This window comes from Callionymus lyra, chromosome 12, assembly GCF_982586985.1.
Source record: "Callionymus lyra chromosome 12, fCalLyr1.hap1.1, whole genome shotgun sequence".
NCBI classification, from domain to species: domain Eukaryota; kingdom Metazoa; phylum Chordata; class Actinopteri; order Syngnathiformes; family Callionymidae; genus Callionymus; species Callionymus lyra.
Window position 1 is genome coordinate 3,052,534 of NC_141829.1, and position 14,562 is coordinate 3,067,095.

At 38.0% G+C, this 14,562-nt stretch overlaps 1 protein-coding gene across 8 annotated transcripts in view; it reads left to right on the top strand.

Annotated features, from left to right (window-relative positions):
• map2 (microtubule-associated protein 2) overlaps nt 1-9,651 on the top strand; it is a 49,897-nt gene extending 40,246 nt beyond the window's left edge. For 6 of the 8 annotated variants that reach the window (XM_087804620.1, XM_087804619.1, XM_087804618.1 and 3 more), the window contains 8 exons: nt 105-166; nt 1,279-1,411; nt 2,041-2,097; nt 2,431-2,729; nt 5,172-5,264; nt 7,425-7,506; nt 7,564-7,676; nt 8,650-9,651. In XM_087804620.1, the coding sequence (XP_087660746.1) occupies nt 105-166; nt 1,279-1,411; nt 2,041-2,097; nt 2,431-2,729; nt 5,172-5,264; nt 7,425-7,506; nt 7,564-7,676; nt 8,650-8,871 (1,061 nt within the window). In that variant the 3' untranslated portion in view covers nt 8,872-9,651. Of the gene's footprint in view, nt 1-104; nt 167-1,104; nt 1,213-1,278; nt 1,412-2,040; nt 2,098-2,430; nt 2,730-3,432; nt 3,568-4,142; nt 4,224-5,171; nt 5,265-7,424; nt 7,507-7,563; nt 7,677-8,649 lie in introns of all 8 variants that reach the window. The other 2 variants (XM_087804626.1, XM_087804621.1) reach the window with 2 other exon arrangements.
• Nucleotides 9,652-14,562: the final 4,911 nt, after the last annotated feature.

Sequence of the window (14,562 nt, forward strand, 5' to 3'; positions counted from 1 at the left end):
TTCTGTCATTGCTCTTCGATTTCATCATTTATTGTCCGTTTATCTTTAACCTCACGAGTCCTTCATGTTCCGACATATTGACTCATTCAAGTTCTCCTTCGCAGAGATGTTACCTGACGGTCGTCACCCTTTCAGTGTCGCCCGGAGATCATGTGACAGAATATCGGTGAGTATTGACACTTCCTCAACATGTAAATATACGTCTGTTTTTTAATGTTTCTATTGTGCTGGCATCTATTAGAAAAAAGATATCTGATAGAATATTACTGTATCATCCCTCGGGTATCGATTGAAAATAGCAGACACCTTTACTTCAATACCAGTTTATGAAGTATTCTTTCTTTGATTTCAATTTTATTATTTAGTTTAATATTGATTCTTACAAAAATAAACTACTAATAATTAAATATGTTATTATTCTTGAGTAAAACTGCAATTTTAAAATGATTGCCAAACTAATATCTGTAATATTGATTCTAACAAAAATAAACTACTAATAATTAAAGATGTTATTACGGCAATTTTAAAATGATTGCCAAACTTGAAAATGAGGTCATAGTTGGTTAAAAAGGTACTCCGATTTGTTATACTACTAAAACATGTAATATGCAGTAAAAATAAACTTCAGTCTGTTGTTAATTAATCTTTTAATCCACACATAACACACTTTAAGTGAAATGTTTACTCTTGGCACCAAGTTTTCTTCCATCATCATTTCCGTCGGTGCCACAAAAGCCTGATTCATCCATCTTTGATTGACAGCTCTAAACCGTCTCTATGAATGTAAAGATGTTCATGTCTCCACCTCTGAGAGAAGCTTCTGTTCATTTGCTTCGTCAGAATGTGACATTTCAAGGCTGCTCGTGGTCATGCCGTCTCACTAACCGCCGCACTAATGACGCTTCCATTAGAGCTCGTTTCTGGAATGTCACGCCACATAAAGTGTTTTCTCTGCAACTTTTCTGCGTCTGTAACGACACGAGAACCTCATGAACTTCAATGTCTTCACTCAGATATGAACCGTGGTTCATATCTGTAACGCTCATCAAATGTTGTCACGTTGTGTGTTCTGGTGCCGTTTGACTCACTCATGGGCCTCATCAGTTCCATGGTTTCCCACTAACGACTCAAACCTCCATGTGTGGCGTGATCGCGTCATTAGATAAAGTCCGTCCATCCGCGCCGTCATTGTTGCCCAGGCTGGTGGAGAAGGTGGGTCGACGAGAACATGTTCTCGGCGGGATCTTCTCCGAGGACTCACTGGGGTTCTGCTCTCAGGACGGCGCGTCACGAAGCCCGGCGTCTCTGCCTCGACACGCCGCGTACGTCGGCCGCCGGGGATACCAGGAGCACGAGGAGAGTTCCACGTCCATCACCAGCTCCGGCTCCACGGCCCCTCGTAGACCCACAAGTAAGACCCTCCTCCAGCTGTGACCTCATCGCCTGCTTTGACAGTTGATTCCACACAAAGAAATGATTGAAGAATATGTTTATTACAAGCTGCTGTAGAGAAAAGCTTCATATTCCTGGATCTATATATATTTATAAAATGTTTTTTCATTATTTTTTTATACCTTTGTTTCTTTAATTCTTTTCGTGTTTTCCTTAATTCTTCTTTCTTGCTTTTGCTATCATTCTCTTTTTCCATTCTTTTTCTTTTCTCTCTTTTCTTCTTTATTTTTTTTCTTTATTTATCTCTTCTTTCTCTCTCTCAACTCTTCTCTCTCTTTTTTCTTTCTTTCTAACACTGATTCTTCCCTCTTGCTTTCATGCTTTTTCTTGTTTATTTTTGATATCTCTCTTTCTTTCATACTTCTTTCCTCCCTCTCTTCCATTCTGTTTATTTTAATTATTACCACTTCTTGCTTGCGCTCTTTCTTTCTTTCTTTCTTTTTAAATTATTTTTCTCTTTCTTTTAATATTTCTTATATCTTCTCTTGTAATTATTGAATTATTCCTCTCTTGCTTTCATTCGCTTTCTTGTTTTCATTCTTTCTCTCTTGCATTTATTCTTTTATTTATCCTTCTTTCTCTCTCCAGCATTTCACAGTGAATTGAGAGCAGAACATCGAAGAGGTCGAGCCCCAAATATGACGGGTAAAAAAATCATCACTTTAACTTTTTTCTATTGTAATTCATGTCATTTCCACTGTCATATATATATATATATATATATAAATAAGTAAATAATTGTACAGAGATGTATTTGTAAAAAATAATCTTATTCATGTATATAAAAATACAACCAACATTAATTTAGTGCAATGTTTCAAGAAACAAATAATCGGAGGTGATGGCAAACCGCATTTTTATTGAACCGTAAATTAAATCTTATGTTTGAGGTCGTTTTAAGGCCTTTATTAAACGATGTAATTCAGAGTGATGAAGATAAAAAGGTGTGAAGAAGGTGAAAGATGTTATTTCCTCCAGTCACAGACCCAGCCAGGTCTCGCTCAGCACGCAGTGGTCATTCCACACCTCGCACCCCGGGGTCCACAGCCGTCACTCCGGGTACTCCTCCCAGCTACTCGTCCTCCTCCAGGACCCCTCGCTCCCTGAGCCTGCTCTCCCAGGACAGGAAGGTGGCGGTGATCCGCACGCCGCCCAAGTCGCCCGCCACCACGCCCAAGCAGCTCCGCATCATCAACCAGCCGCTGCCAGACTTCAAAAACGTCAAGTCCAAGATCGGCTCCACGGAGAACATCAAGTACCAACCCAAGGGAGGACAGGTAACGCTCGTGTTTGCGCTTCACCTCCGTCTCCTCCTCCTCAGGTGTTCATCCTTCTATCTCTTTTATTGTAAATGTAGAGTGAAGTAAGACTTGGACTGGAACCAAGAACCAGTTTCACGCCTTTCCTTCCCCAAATAAGTCTGTGTTTCAGTTACATCTTCCTTGAGAAATATCTCCAACAAGTTTTGTTTAAAGACTTTAAGCAGATATTCTACTTCATGTCATGTAATCTCTTCTGTAGCCATCAGTGAGCCGAAGCTTTTTCAGGAAACACTGGCAAACGAAGGCAGCGCCAGAGAGAAAGACTGTCTTGTCACCGTGTCGCTCTATATTTGTGAGCATACGGTAACACACACATTCAATTAGGTTTAGAGAAAACATGCCGGTCAGAGTGACATTATCGTACTATTCAGAAAAGAAGATAATGTATAAATGACTGGTCCCTCCTTTATTTTTATTTATTTTTATTTTTTTCAGAAATGTGAAATTCTCAACGTAGTTACGATTAAAAAAGTATGTTTTTTAACTTGTTTAAATGAACAAACTCAACGTTGCATAGTAAGTGTCATCCCTCTCAACATCCCTCTCAGTAACCGTGACCTGAACAGCTCCCATAGCGCTTTGCCGCCCAGCCACTTGTAAAAGTGATTCCCCGTCACCTCCTCACTGTAGAAATACTTAATCCTCATTCTTCTCATAGACACTCATGGAGCCCAAAACCCCTCCAGGGGTGAAACCTAGAGCCTCTTGGATCTGGAAGTCTGTGCTGCGCCTCATCTCCTTCGCTCTGTGTCTGTCGAGTGCTCACAGTATGACCTGGACTCAGAACCTTCTGGTACTTCGTAGCATTAGTGATGCCTCGGGAACACGTCGCTCGTAGTTCACGAGTTGATGGTTGTCCTTGAATGTTGGTTGGATTGGACTTGTTTGTGTTTGTTCACTGAACATGATCACATGAAAGAATAGTTGTAGTTAGACTTAAAGAAGATTAGACGAGTTTAAATGTAAAAGTGAAATATTCAGTGTAAAGAATAAGTGACATTGAAGAAGTAAAAGTCAGATATTAAAGCGATGATGAGGCAAAAATAAAGATAAGAAGACGGTGATGAAGATTTAAAGGACAAGGATCCTCTGCTGTATTTTCTGCTCAAGGAAAAATAAAGATGTGATTTAGACACAGATTGGTGTCGGATGAGTTCGGATCATTTTAAAATCCGTTTTTTAATTGAAGAAGCACGTTTTGAAATATCAAAGAGAATCTACTTGACTTGTGCGACTGTTTTTTATGGAAGAAAATACTTTTATTTCTGTCTCTATTTTAGACTTTATCTTTTCTGATGATTTGTAATCTGGAAACAATTACTCTGACAACATAACATGCATCAATGGTTCTACTTTATTTCTCTGTAGAATCACATTTTTAACCAGAAGCTGGACTTCAGTCGCTCAAAATCAAAGCGCGTCACCAAGAGCAGTCGCAGCAGAGACGACGTATGTATCGGATCTATTGGTTGATCAGTAGTTGAGCTGCAGGATGACAAGTAGACGAGTCCATGTTTTTGTAGCATAGTTGTGTGGTTGTGTAGCGGTTTATCCCTGAAGAGCGTGTCATAGATTGTGAAGTGTGTGTTCATGTTGTTTTGGGTTGTTTTCTATTATACAAGTTATAATTATGTGAATATATTTTCTCAATTTCCACTTACTCTAAAGTTTGAAAGATATAATTATTACTAAAAATCATCATGAAACTCTGACGGATGAGATTCAATCTCACTTGTTTAGTCTTTTCAGTTTTTACATTTACGGTCGTTCCACAAAACCTTCAATAATTAACTCATGAGTAACACACTTTGAACATTTATTTAACTTTTTATTGCTGAGATTTGCTTCATCAAAGTAAAATATAAAATAAAGATGATCTACTTGTAATGATAATGATATGATAATCATAATTTTTAGTCTGTTGGATTTGTTTTGATCTAATTGTCATTTGAAAGTCTTCGTTTATTGAAATCGATCTATTAAACATTTGATGTTTATGTCATAAATGTGCTTGAAAAATGGTGTTTCATCCTGTTTATGGCTGTTTGTTCCTCCTTCCTGCTTTCACTGGTTCATGTGTACTAAAGTGAAGCAGAAGTAAATACAAATAAGGTTTATTAGGGACACGTAAAGAATCTAACATTCAAATAGCCAATTTATTTTTGTACAATTCATTATAATGGCTTCCCTGCATATGTGGGTAAGGACATTTTCCAGATATTTTTTGTCAATGTCTGAATTTAAAGTAAATTAGAACTGCAATAAATCGATGGTGTTTGAAGTTGAGGCCATTAAAACCTATTTTTCCAGTTAAATATCCGCTGCAAACCTCAGCCTAAGCAGAGAATCCAAACCTAAACCTACACCTGAGCTGTTCTCACTGCTCGCCCCCTGCAGGTTCTCATCCCCAGTGTTAAGCTGGACTATAGCCATGTTCAGTCTAGGTGTGGGTCCTTGGACAGGAGGGGCTACTCAGCAGGAGGTGGAAACGTGAGTCTTGTGTGGCAAACTCATTGTTTGAGCCTTTGTGTATGTTGTCGTGCTTGTGTGCGTTTGTTTCGGCCACTTTTTCTTTTTTCTTTTCCAGTCTCTGTTCACTGTTTGAACGCCTGCTGTCTCGGCAGAGTCTCGTAGGTTCACGTTCAGCGGTGGTTTGTGTCGAGCAAACGTACGAAGATCCTTCTCTCGTCTGGTCCTAAACATGTGACGCTTCATTGACAACACAAAAACAATATTTAGGTTTTTATCTGATCATGTTCTGGTGCTTTCATTAAAACTGTTGCAAAGTATTGTAACAATTATAAATAGTTCTGTGTAGTACATCTCACCAGTATCTCCTCAGAAGCTTCAAACTCACTCAAGGTCGAAACAAAATGAACTGTGTTTTTTCGGACTATAAGGCACTTATAGTATAATATATATATAAATATATAATATAATATATAATATTTAAAAATCATTTAATTTTCTCCAAAATCAACGGCTTGTGTATCAATTCTGCTTGAACTGACCTCCAACCCATTCGATATGGTGCACAGCGCTAGTATATCTCTGTAGTACTACTCTTGATACCACACAGCTCTGAATCATTAACCCACAAGGCTTTATAATATTAGTCTGAAAGGATTCATAATATTACACCTTGAGGCTTTGTAGTAGTACTTCTGGGACACTGTAGTATTACTCCCTGAGGCTCATAATTATTACCCCACAAGGCTTCTTGGTATTACTCTGCAAGACTTCGTAATATTACTTCGAAACCTTCATAGTATTTGTCTGCAAGGCTTTGTAGTATAACTCTGTGAGGCTTTGTAGTATTACACCTCAAGGCTCCTTAGTATTCCTCCACAAGACTAGGCAGTATTACTCTGTTAGGCTTTGTAGTATTACACCTTGAGGCTGCTTAGTATTCCTCAGCAAGACTAGGCAGTATTACTCTGTTAGGCTTTGTAGTATTACACCTTGAGGCTGCTTAGTATTCCTCAGCAAGACTAGTCAGTATTACTCTGTTAGGCTTTGTAGTATTACACCTTGAGGCTGCTTAGTATTCCTAAGCAAGACTAGTCAGTATTACTCTGTTAGGCTTTGTAGTATTACACCTTGAGGCTGCTTAGTATACCTCAGCAAGACTAGTCAGTATTACTCTGTTAGGCTTTGTAGTATTACACCTTGAGGCTGCTTAGTATTCCTCAGCAAGACTAGTCAGTATTACTCTGTTAGGCTTTGTAGTATTACACCTTGAGGCTGCTTAGTATTCCTCAGCAAGACTAGTCAGTATTACTCTGTTAGGCTTTGTAGTATTACACCTTGAGGCTGCTTAGTATTCCTAAGCAAGACTAGTCAGTATTACTCTGTTAGGCTTTGTAGTATTACACCTTGAGGCTGCTTAGTATACCTCAGCAAGACTAGTCAGTATTACTCTGTTAGGCTTTGTAGTATTACGCCTTGAGGCTCCTTAGTATACCTCAGCAAGACTAGTCAGTATTACTCTGTTAGGCTTTGTAGTATTAAACCTTGAGGCCCCTTAGTATTCCTCAGCAAGACTAGTCAGTATTACTCAGTGAGGCTTTGTAGTATTACGCCTTGAGGCTCTGTAGTATTACTTCACAAAGCCTCAATATTGTGTTTTTACTCTGGAAGTTTCGATCTACAGTATCTTTATTATCTCTGTCGATCCCATCAACTTTTCTTGAACCTCAGTTTTAATGTATTGATCGTGTAAAATCGTATCTGAAACTCTGACATCTTCATTATAAACATCAACATGAATCTACTTTGATTGACAAACATTCCACGGGCCTGTTGACTTCCTGTCGAGGCGAGCTGAAGCCGACACAAACCAGCAGCTGACGCTGTTTCCATCCGACTTATTCATCTCCACACGTGTGTTTGAAGTAGAACTCAAATGTCGGTGGAAGATTCCAAACGTAAGCGGGTCTAGCAGGTGGTCCCGGTGTGAGGTGTCTCTGTCGTCATCAGCATCTCCACGACTGATCTCAGGTTCTTGAAGGAGCTTCTGTAGAGAACCTCCTGTGAGAGCGTCTACATGCACTCCGGGGTCTTCCATCCATGTCAGAACATGGGTGATGTCATGAAGACCACCCGAGTCTTCGGGTCGGAGTTCTGAGCGTCTGACGGTGTCTCTCGCAGGTGCAGATCCAGAACAAGAAGATCGATCTGAGTCACGTGACCTCCAAGTGCGGCTCCCTGGACAACATTCACCATCGACCAGGTGAGGATGGATGCCGTCGTGACACGAATATAAGTCTGACGACACCTTCGCTGACAGGCGGCGGACATGTTCGCATCGAGACGGTGAGGCTGGACTTCAAAGACAAAGCTCAAGCCAAGGTGGGTTCCCTGGATAACGCTCACCGCGGCCCCCCTGGAGGACGAGTCATGGTGAGTGTTCGCTTTGTACCAGATCGTCTTTTATTAGACTTTTTTTCACGTCAAATCTGTGAAGAAATGTTTGAGACTAGATTTAAGGAGCAGTGACAGCAGTGAACATCAGTGCAGCTGTGAAGAACCCGTTGATACACAAGATGAAGACGAGGAGCGGTGATAAGAAAAGTACAGAATAATAAAGTAGAAGCTTTTAAAAGATACACCTTTATATTTCCAACATGGAAAAAATGAGTCAAATATACATCTTATATAGTAAGACATACAAATACGTATATTAAAAAATAAAAGGAATACAATTAATGATACAAAATAAAAATATGAAAATAATTTAAAATTAATAAATTAATAAACAATAACAGTAATAAATACGTAAAAGAAATACAATAATAAAATACAGTTATAACAAAAACAATAATAAAGTAATACTTTATATATAATTAAAACGATAACAAAAATAATAATGAATGATATTGATAATTTAAACTAAATAAAAAACAATATTTAAATAAAAAGAAATAAAATAATTGAACTATAATAACAAGAACTTTAAAAATTAAATCAATTGTTAACACAAAAATAGAAATATAATTTCAATAGTAAATATACTATTAATAAATAAGGTAAGGTAAGGTAAGGTAAAACTTTATTGATCCCTCAGGAGGTCTCCTTCGGGAAATTGTTTTTTACCAATAGCCAGCAATTTTTCATAAACAATAAAAAATAATACATAAAAAATAAAATATAACAACAATAAACAGTAGTAAACGTATAACGGAGCTGATGGAGTTAAAAATACCTTTTAAGAATGTTTTGTTTGTTGTATATCGTGACGGCAGTGGTTCAGGAATTTAATGAACGTGTAACTTTCGATACATTTAAACAGAACCTGACAGAAGGTTTCATGTTTAAGTGTATATTTGAACGTATATGAAGTTGAAACAAGTGTTTCCTCTCTTCCCTCCACTAGATGGAGAGCTACAGGCCGAGCTTCCGCGACCCGGCTAAACCCCGAGAGGATCACGGGGCGGACATCGCGGTCCAGTCTCCGGGCAGGTCCGGATCCACGTCCCCGCACCGGCCCCGCGACAGCCAGCTCTCGTCCTCCGGCAGCCTCAACATGACGGAGTCGCCGCAGCTGGCCACTCTGGCCGAGGACGTCACCGCAGCTTTGGCCAAGCAGGGTTTGTGAACCCACAGTCTATGCCTACAAAAAAAAAAAAGAGATAAGAAAAAAAGGACCTTCTCCCCCCAAACCTTCTCTGCCCTCTGCTGCCGCCCTGAGGCCAAACTGTTACTACAACTTATGCTCCTTCTCAGCTTTGAAACATTGCCACTTTAAAGATCCTCCGACTCGTTTGTTTCTTTTCCTTCTGGCCTCTCTTCCTTGAATGATGTTGCGTAGAATAGCTCGGTGCTGGCCCGGGAGTCACGAGCAGGTGGTTCTGTTCCGTTGAAGGGCCGGCACATCATCCAGCACGTGTTGTTCTTGCCCAGTAAACCAGTAGACGTGCATGAACACCAGACCCTTAACGAACCAGACACCCTCACTGCAATTATACTAATATTTAATATATATAGAGAGAGAAAACCGTGTACATAAGTATGACATCTTCACGTCTCTGAACCATCACACCTACGGCCACGAGTCATAATCGCAGGCCCAGTTATGTCGAGCATGTGCTGATTCTCAAGAGGCTATTTCATCATTTAAAACATGTTTTTCCTCGAGTATTGGACGAAAACAAGTTATTATTAAGACGTAGATTTTTCCGCAAGTATATCGGTGCCACCGGAAAATATTGAATATTTGAATTAGACATTTGGAATGTTGACGATGTTTCATCGTTTTATTGAAATGTTATTGTTTTTACTAAACGTTATTTTACTTTTTTGAACAGTTCAATATTATTTATATTTACACATGGTTTATTATGTAATAATTAAGTATAATTACATTATTAAAAAAACAAATGTTGTAAAAAAAAATCATTTTTATTTGTAGTCTTTTTAATTCAATATAAAATGTTGGTATAATTTTGACCACTTGATTCATTTTGAATACATTTGGAAATTTCAAATATTTTTTAAAGTTTGTTATTATTTATTTTTTTAAATCAAACTTTAAATGTACAAAATACTGAATTAAATGATTCCTTACAAATAATGAAACGCTAATACAGTAATATTTCAATAAAAACCAAAGTTTCAACATTAAAAGTGTAGAATTCAAGCGTTAATATTCCGATATATTTCCTTAGTTTTCAGTTGTTCACACAGTCGGGAGAACTGAGGTCGATTTGAAGACGTGGAACATAAACACGAACCTCCCGCTGACTCTGAGGAGGAGGAGCTTCTAAACACTTGAGTGTGTGTGTTAGTTTGGTGCAGATCACACGCCGCTCTGTGACAAATGCTACCGTGTGGATGTTTCGTTGCGATGTGTAAGAAGCAGGAGTGGAAAAAAAAACACACCAAAAATACATACTAGTTAATTTGAAGGAAATGGAGCGACGAGTGTTTTTCGGTTTGTTTCTTTTCAGACTCGTGCTATAATCTGCCTCCTTCGACTGCAACTGTTTGTTTGCTTCTGTGTTTTTCTGCATCTCTCCTCCTTCTCCTCCTTCTCCTCCTCCTTCTCCTCCTTCTCCTCCTCCTTCTCCTCCTCCTTCTCCTCCTCCTTCTCCTCCTTCTCCTCCTCCTTCTTCTCCTCCTTCTCCTCCTTCTCCTCCAGCTTCATCTTCAGCAACTGTACATGTATTTAAAGTAGATGTACGCAGTTTTTCTCTTGTTGATCTGAGACAGATTACAATAATTAATGCCAATAAAAAGTATAAAACTGAGTGTTGCTGTGATGAAGGCTCAGTGTTGCTCTGATGTATTTCAGCGTTTTACTCTGAAGAGAAACTTTTGTCTTCACTCGACGTTGATAATCAGTCAAAGATCGACACGACGAGCAGAAGGTGAGCAAGTGTACTTTATACTGTATTCTGTCCGTTATATATGAAGTGATGTTCATGATGATCATTTTAAATGATATTTTTCTATTATATATTTGTTTAAATCTGTATTTTCTAGACTTCTGTGTATTTTCAAGAGTGCATCACGATACAAGGAAAGATACTATAGATATATAGATAAAACTTGATCCTTATTGATCCCTCTGGAGGTCTCCTTCAGGTAATTGTTAATACGATATATAGTGATATATAGTGATAGTGTAGTAACAAGTATATATGTGTAGTATTGTCCAGTACTTGACTCTGGTGTTGTGATAGTGTAGTAACAAGTATATATGTGTAGTATTGTCCAGTACTTGACTCTGGTGTTGTGATAGTGTAGTAACAAGTATATATGTGTTGTATTGTCCAGTACTTGACTCTGGTGTTGTGATAGTATAGTAACAAGTATATATGTGTAGTATTGTCGAGTACTTGACTCTGGTGTTGTGATAGTGTAGTAACAAGTATATATGTGTAGTATTGTCCAGTACTTGACTCTGGTGTTGTGATAGTGTAGTAACAAGTATATATGTGTAGTATTGTCCAGTACTTGACTCTGGTGTTGTGATAGTGTAGTAACAAGTATATATGTGTATTGTTGTCCAGTACTTGACTCTGGTGTTGTGATACTGTAGTAACAAGTATACATGTGTAGTATTGTCCAGTAGTTGACTCTAGTGTTGTGATAGTGTAGTAACAAGTATATATGTGTAGTATTGTCCAGTACTTGACTCTGGTGTCGTGATAGTGTAGTAACAAGTATATATGTGTAGTATTGTCCAGTACTTGACTCTGGTGTTGTGATAGTGTAGTAACAAGTATATATGTGTAGTATTGTCCAGTACTTGACTCTGGTGTTGTGATAGTGTAGTAACAAGTATATATGTGTAGTATTGTCCAGTACTTGACTCTGGTGTCGTGATAGTGTAGTAACAAGTATATATGTGTAGTAGTGTCCAGTACTTGACTCTGGTGTTGTGATAGTGTAGTAACAAGTATATATGTGTAGTTTTGTCCAGTACTTGACTCTGGTGTCGTGATAGTGTAGTAACAAGTATATATGTGTAGTAGTGTCCAGTACTTGACTCTGGTGTTGTGATAGTGTAGTAACAAGTATATATGTGTAGTTTTGTCCAGTACTTGACTCTGGTGTTGTGATAGTGTAGTAACAAAGATATACTGTATGTGTAGTATTGTCCAGTACTTGACACTGGTGTTGTGATAGTGTAGTAACAAGTATATAGGTGTAGTATTGTCCAGTACTTGACTCTGGTGTTGTGATAGTGTAGTAACAAAGATATACTGTATGTGTGGTATTGTCCAGTACTTGACACTGGTGTTGTGATAGTGTAGTAACAAGTATATATGTGTTGTATTGTCCAGTACTTGACTCTGGTGTTGTGATAGTGTAGTAACAAAGATATTTGTGTAGTATTGTCCAGTACTTGACTCTGGTGTTGTGATAGTGTAGTAACAAGGATATATGTGTAGTATTATCCAGTACTTGACACTGGTGTTGTGATAGTGTAGTAACAAAGATATTTGTGTAGTATTGTCCAGTACTTGACTCTGGTGTTGTGATAGTGTAGTAACAAGTATATATGTGTAGTATTGTCCAGTACTTGACTCTGGTGTTGTGATAGTGTAGTAACAAGTATATATGTGTAGTATTGTCCAGTACTTGACTCTGGTGTTGTGATAGTGTAGTAACAAGTATATATGTGTAGTATTGTCCAGTACTTGACTCTGGTGTTGTGATAGTGTAGTAACAAGTATATATGTCTTGTATTGTCCATTACTTGACTCTGGTGTTGTGATAGTGTAGTAACAAGTATATATGTCTTGTATTGTCCAGTACTTGACTCTGGTGTTGTGATAGTGTAGTAACAAAGATATACTGTATGTGTAGTATTGTCCAGTACTTGACTCTGGTGTTGTGATAGTGTAGTAACAAGTATATATGTGTAGTATTGTCCAGTACTTGACTCTGGTGTTGTGATAGTGTAGTAACAAGTATATATGTGTTGTATTGTCCAGTACTTGACTCTGGTGTTGTGATAGTGTAGTAACAAGTATGTATGTGTAGTATTGTCCAGTACTTGACTCTGGTGTTGTGATAGTGTAGTAACAAAGATATACTGTATGTGTAGTATTGTCCAGTACTTGACTCTGGTGTTGTGATAGTGTAGTAACAAGTATATATGTGTTGTATTGTCCAGTACTTGACTCTGGTGTTGTGATAGTGTAGTAACAAGTATATATGTGTTGTATTGTCCAGTACTTGACTCTGGTGTTGTGATAGTGTAGTAACAAGTATATATGTGTAGTATTGTCCAGTGCTTGACTCTGGTGTTGTGATAGTGTAGTAACAAGTATATATGTGTAGTATTGTCCAGTACTTGACTCTGGTGTTATGATAGTGTAGTAACAAGTATATATGTGTTGTATTGTCCAGTACTTGACTCTGGTGTTGTGATAGTGTAGTAACAAGGATATATGTGTAGTATTGTCCAGTACTTGACTCTGGTGTTGTGATAGTGTAGTAACAAGTATATATGTGTAGTATTGTCCAGTACTTGACTCTGGTGTTATGATAGTGTAGTAACAAGTATATATGTGTAGTATTGTCCAGTACTTGACTCTGGTGTTATGATAGTGTAGTAACAAGTATATATGTGTAGTATTGTCCAGTACTTGACTCTGGTGTTATGATAGTGTAGTAACAAGTATATATGTGTAGTATTAACCAGTACTTGACTCTGGTGTTATGATAGTGTAGTAACAAGTATATATGTCAGTCATTATTCTGCCTTCAGCTGCGGAGGATATACCGACTGCTGCCATCTAGAGGCTGGAGGTTTATTTACAAAAAAAAAACATTGCAGTGAATATTTGCACGTTAATTGTAAATCATACACACTTTAATAAACCATAAACATGTCATTATTTTAAATAACTTTATTGTACTGTGTGAAGAAACTGATGATTATTCCACGTTTGTCTTTCATTTACTGTGTTATTAACATTAAAAATAGGTTGAAAAATGTTTGCTCGATAAACAACTCGAACTTTCTTTCAAAATCGTTATTTCAGATCGATTTTTAGGTTTAAAAAAACATCTCTCTGAACCAAATAAACATTTATTTTGTATTCAATCATATAAATAATTATACATTCTTGCTAATGTTGTCATTATCAATAAAGTTTGCAAAAAATAGCTCAAAATGATCTTAAGATGTATATTGTTGGAACTTTTCTGAACACTTTGATAATGTCACAAATGAAAAGATTAGTGGTTATCATCTGGATCCACGTGGTTTTTGAAGGATTGGTCACTAACTTTTCTGACGTCTGCTGCGCTCATGAGCAATGCTACATTCTGACCTAACAAAAGAAAAACAGAATTAGAATTTAATAATCAAAGTAAACGATAAAAACCTTGGTTCCGTCAATAGTGGTCGGTTTGAATCCAACGGAAGTTTGGATCGTATGAGTTTTTCTAAATGTCCCTTTTCATTAATTTTCTATCGCTTTATCCATTATGATTGGTCGCGGGGAGACTGGAGTCCATCCCTGGTTCACTGGGCGAGAGGCAGGGGACACCCTGGACAGGACGCCAGTCCCTCTCAGGACACACAAAGACAGACAACCATTCACACACACACTCATAGCTACGAACAATTTCCTCAAGTTCTCAATCAACCTCTGTATGTTTGTGGACTGTGGGAGGAAACCGGAGTGTCCGGAGTAAACCCACGGAACATACAGACTCGGCCTGGAAGCGAACCAACAACCTTCTTGCTGTGAGGCGACCACGACGCCGACGTGCGCCCAGAAGTCACTTTTGAAATGTGGTAAACAGACGAGTCGACAATCTCTAC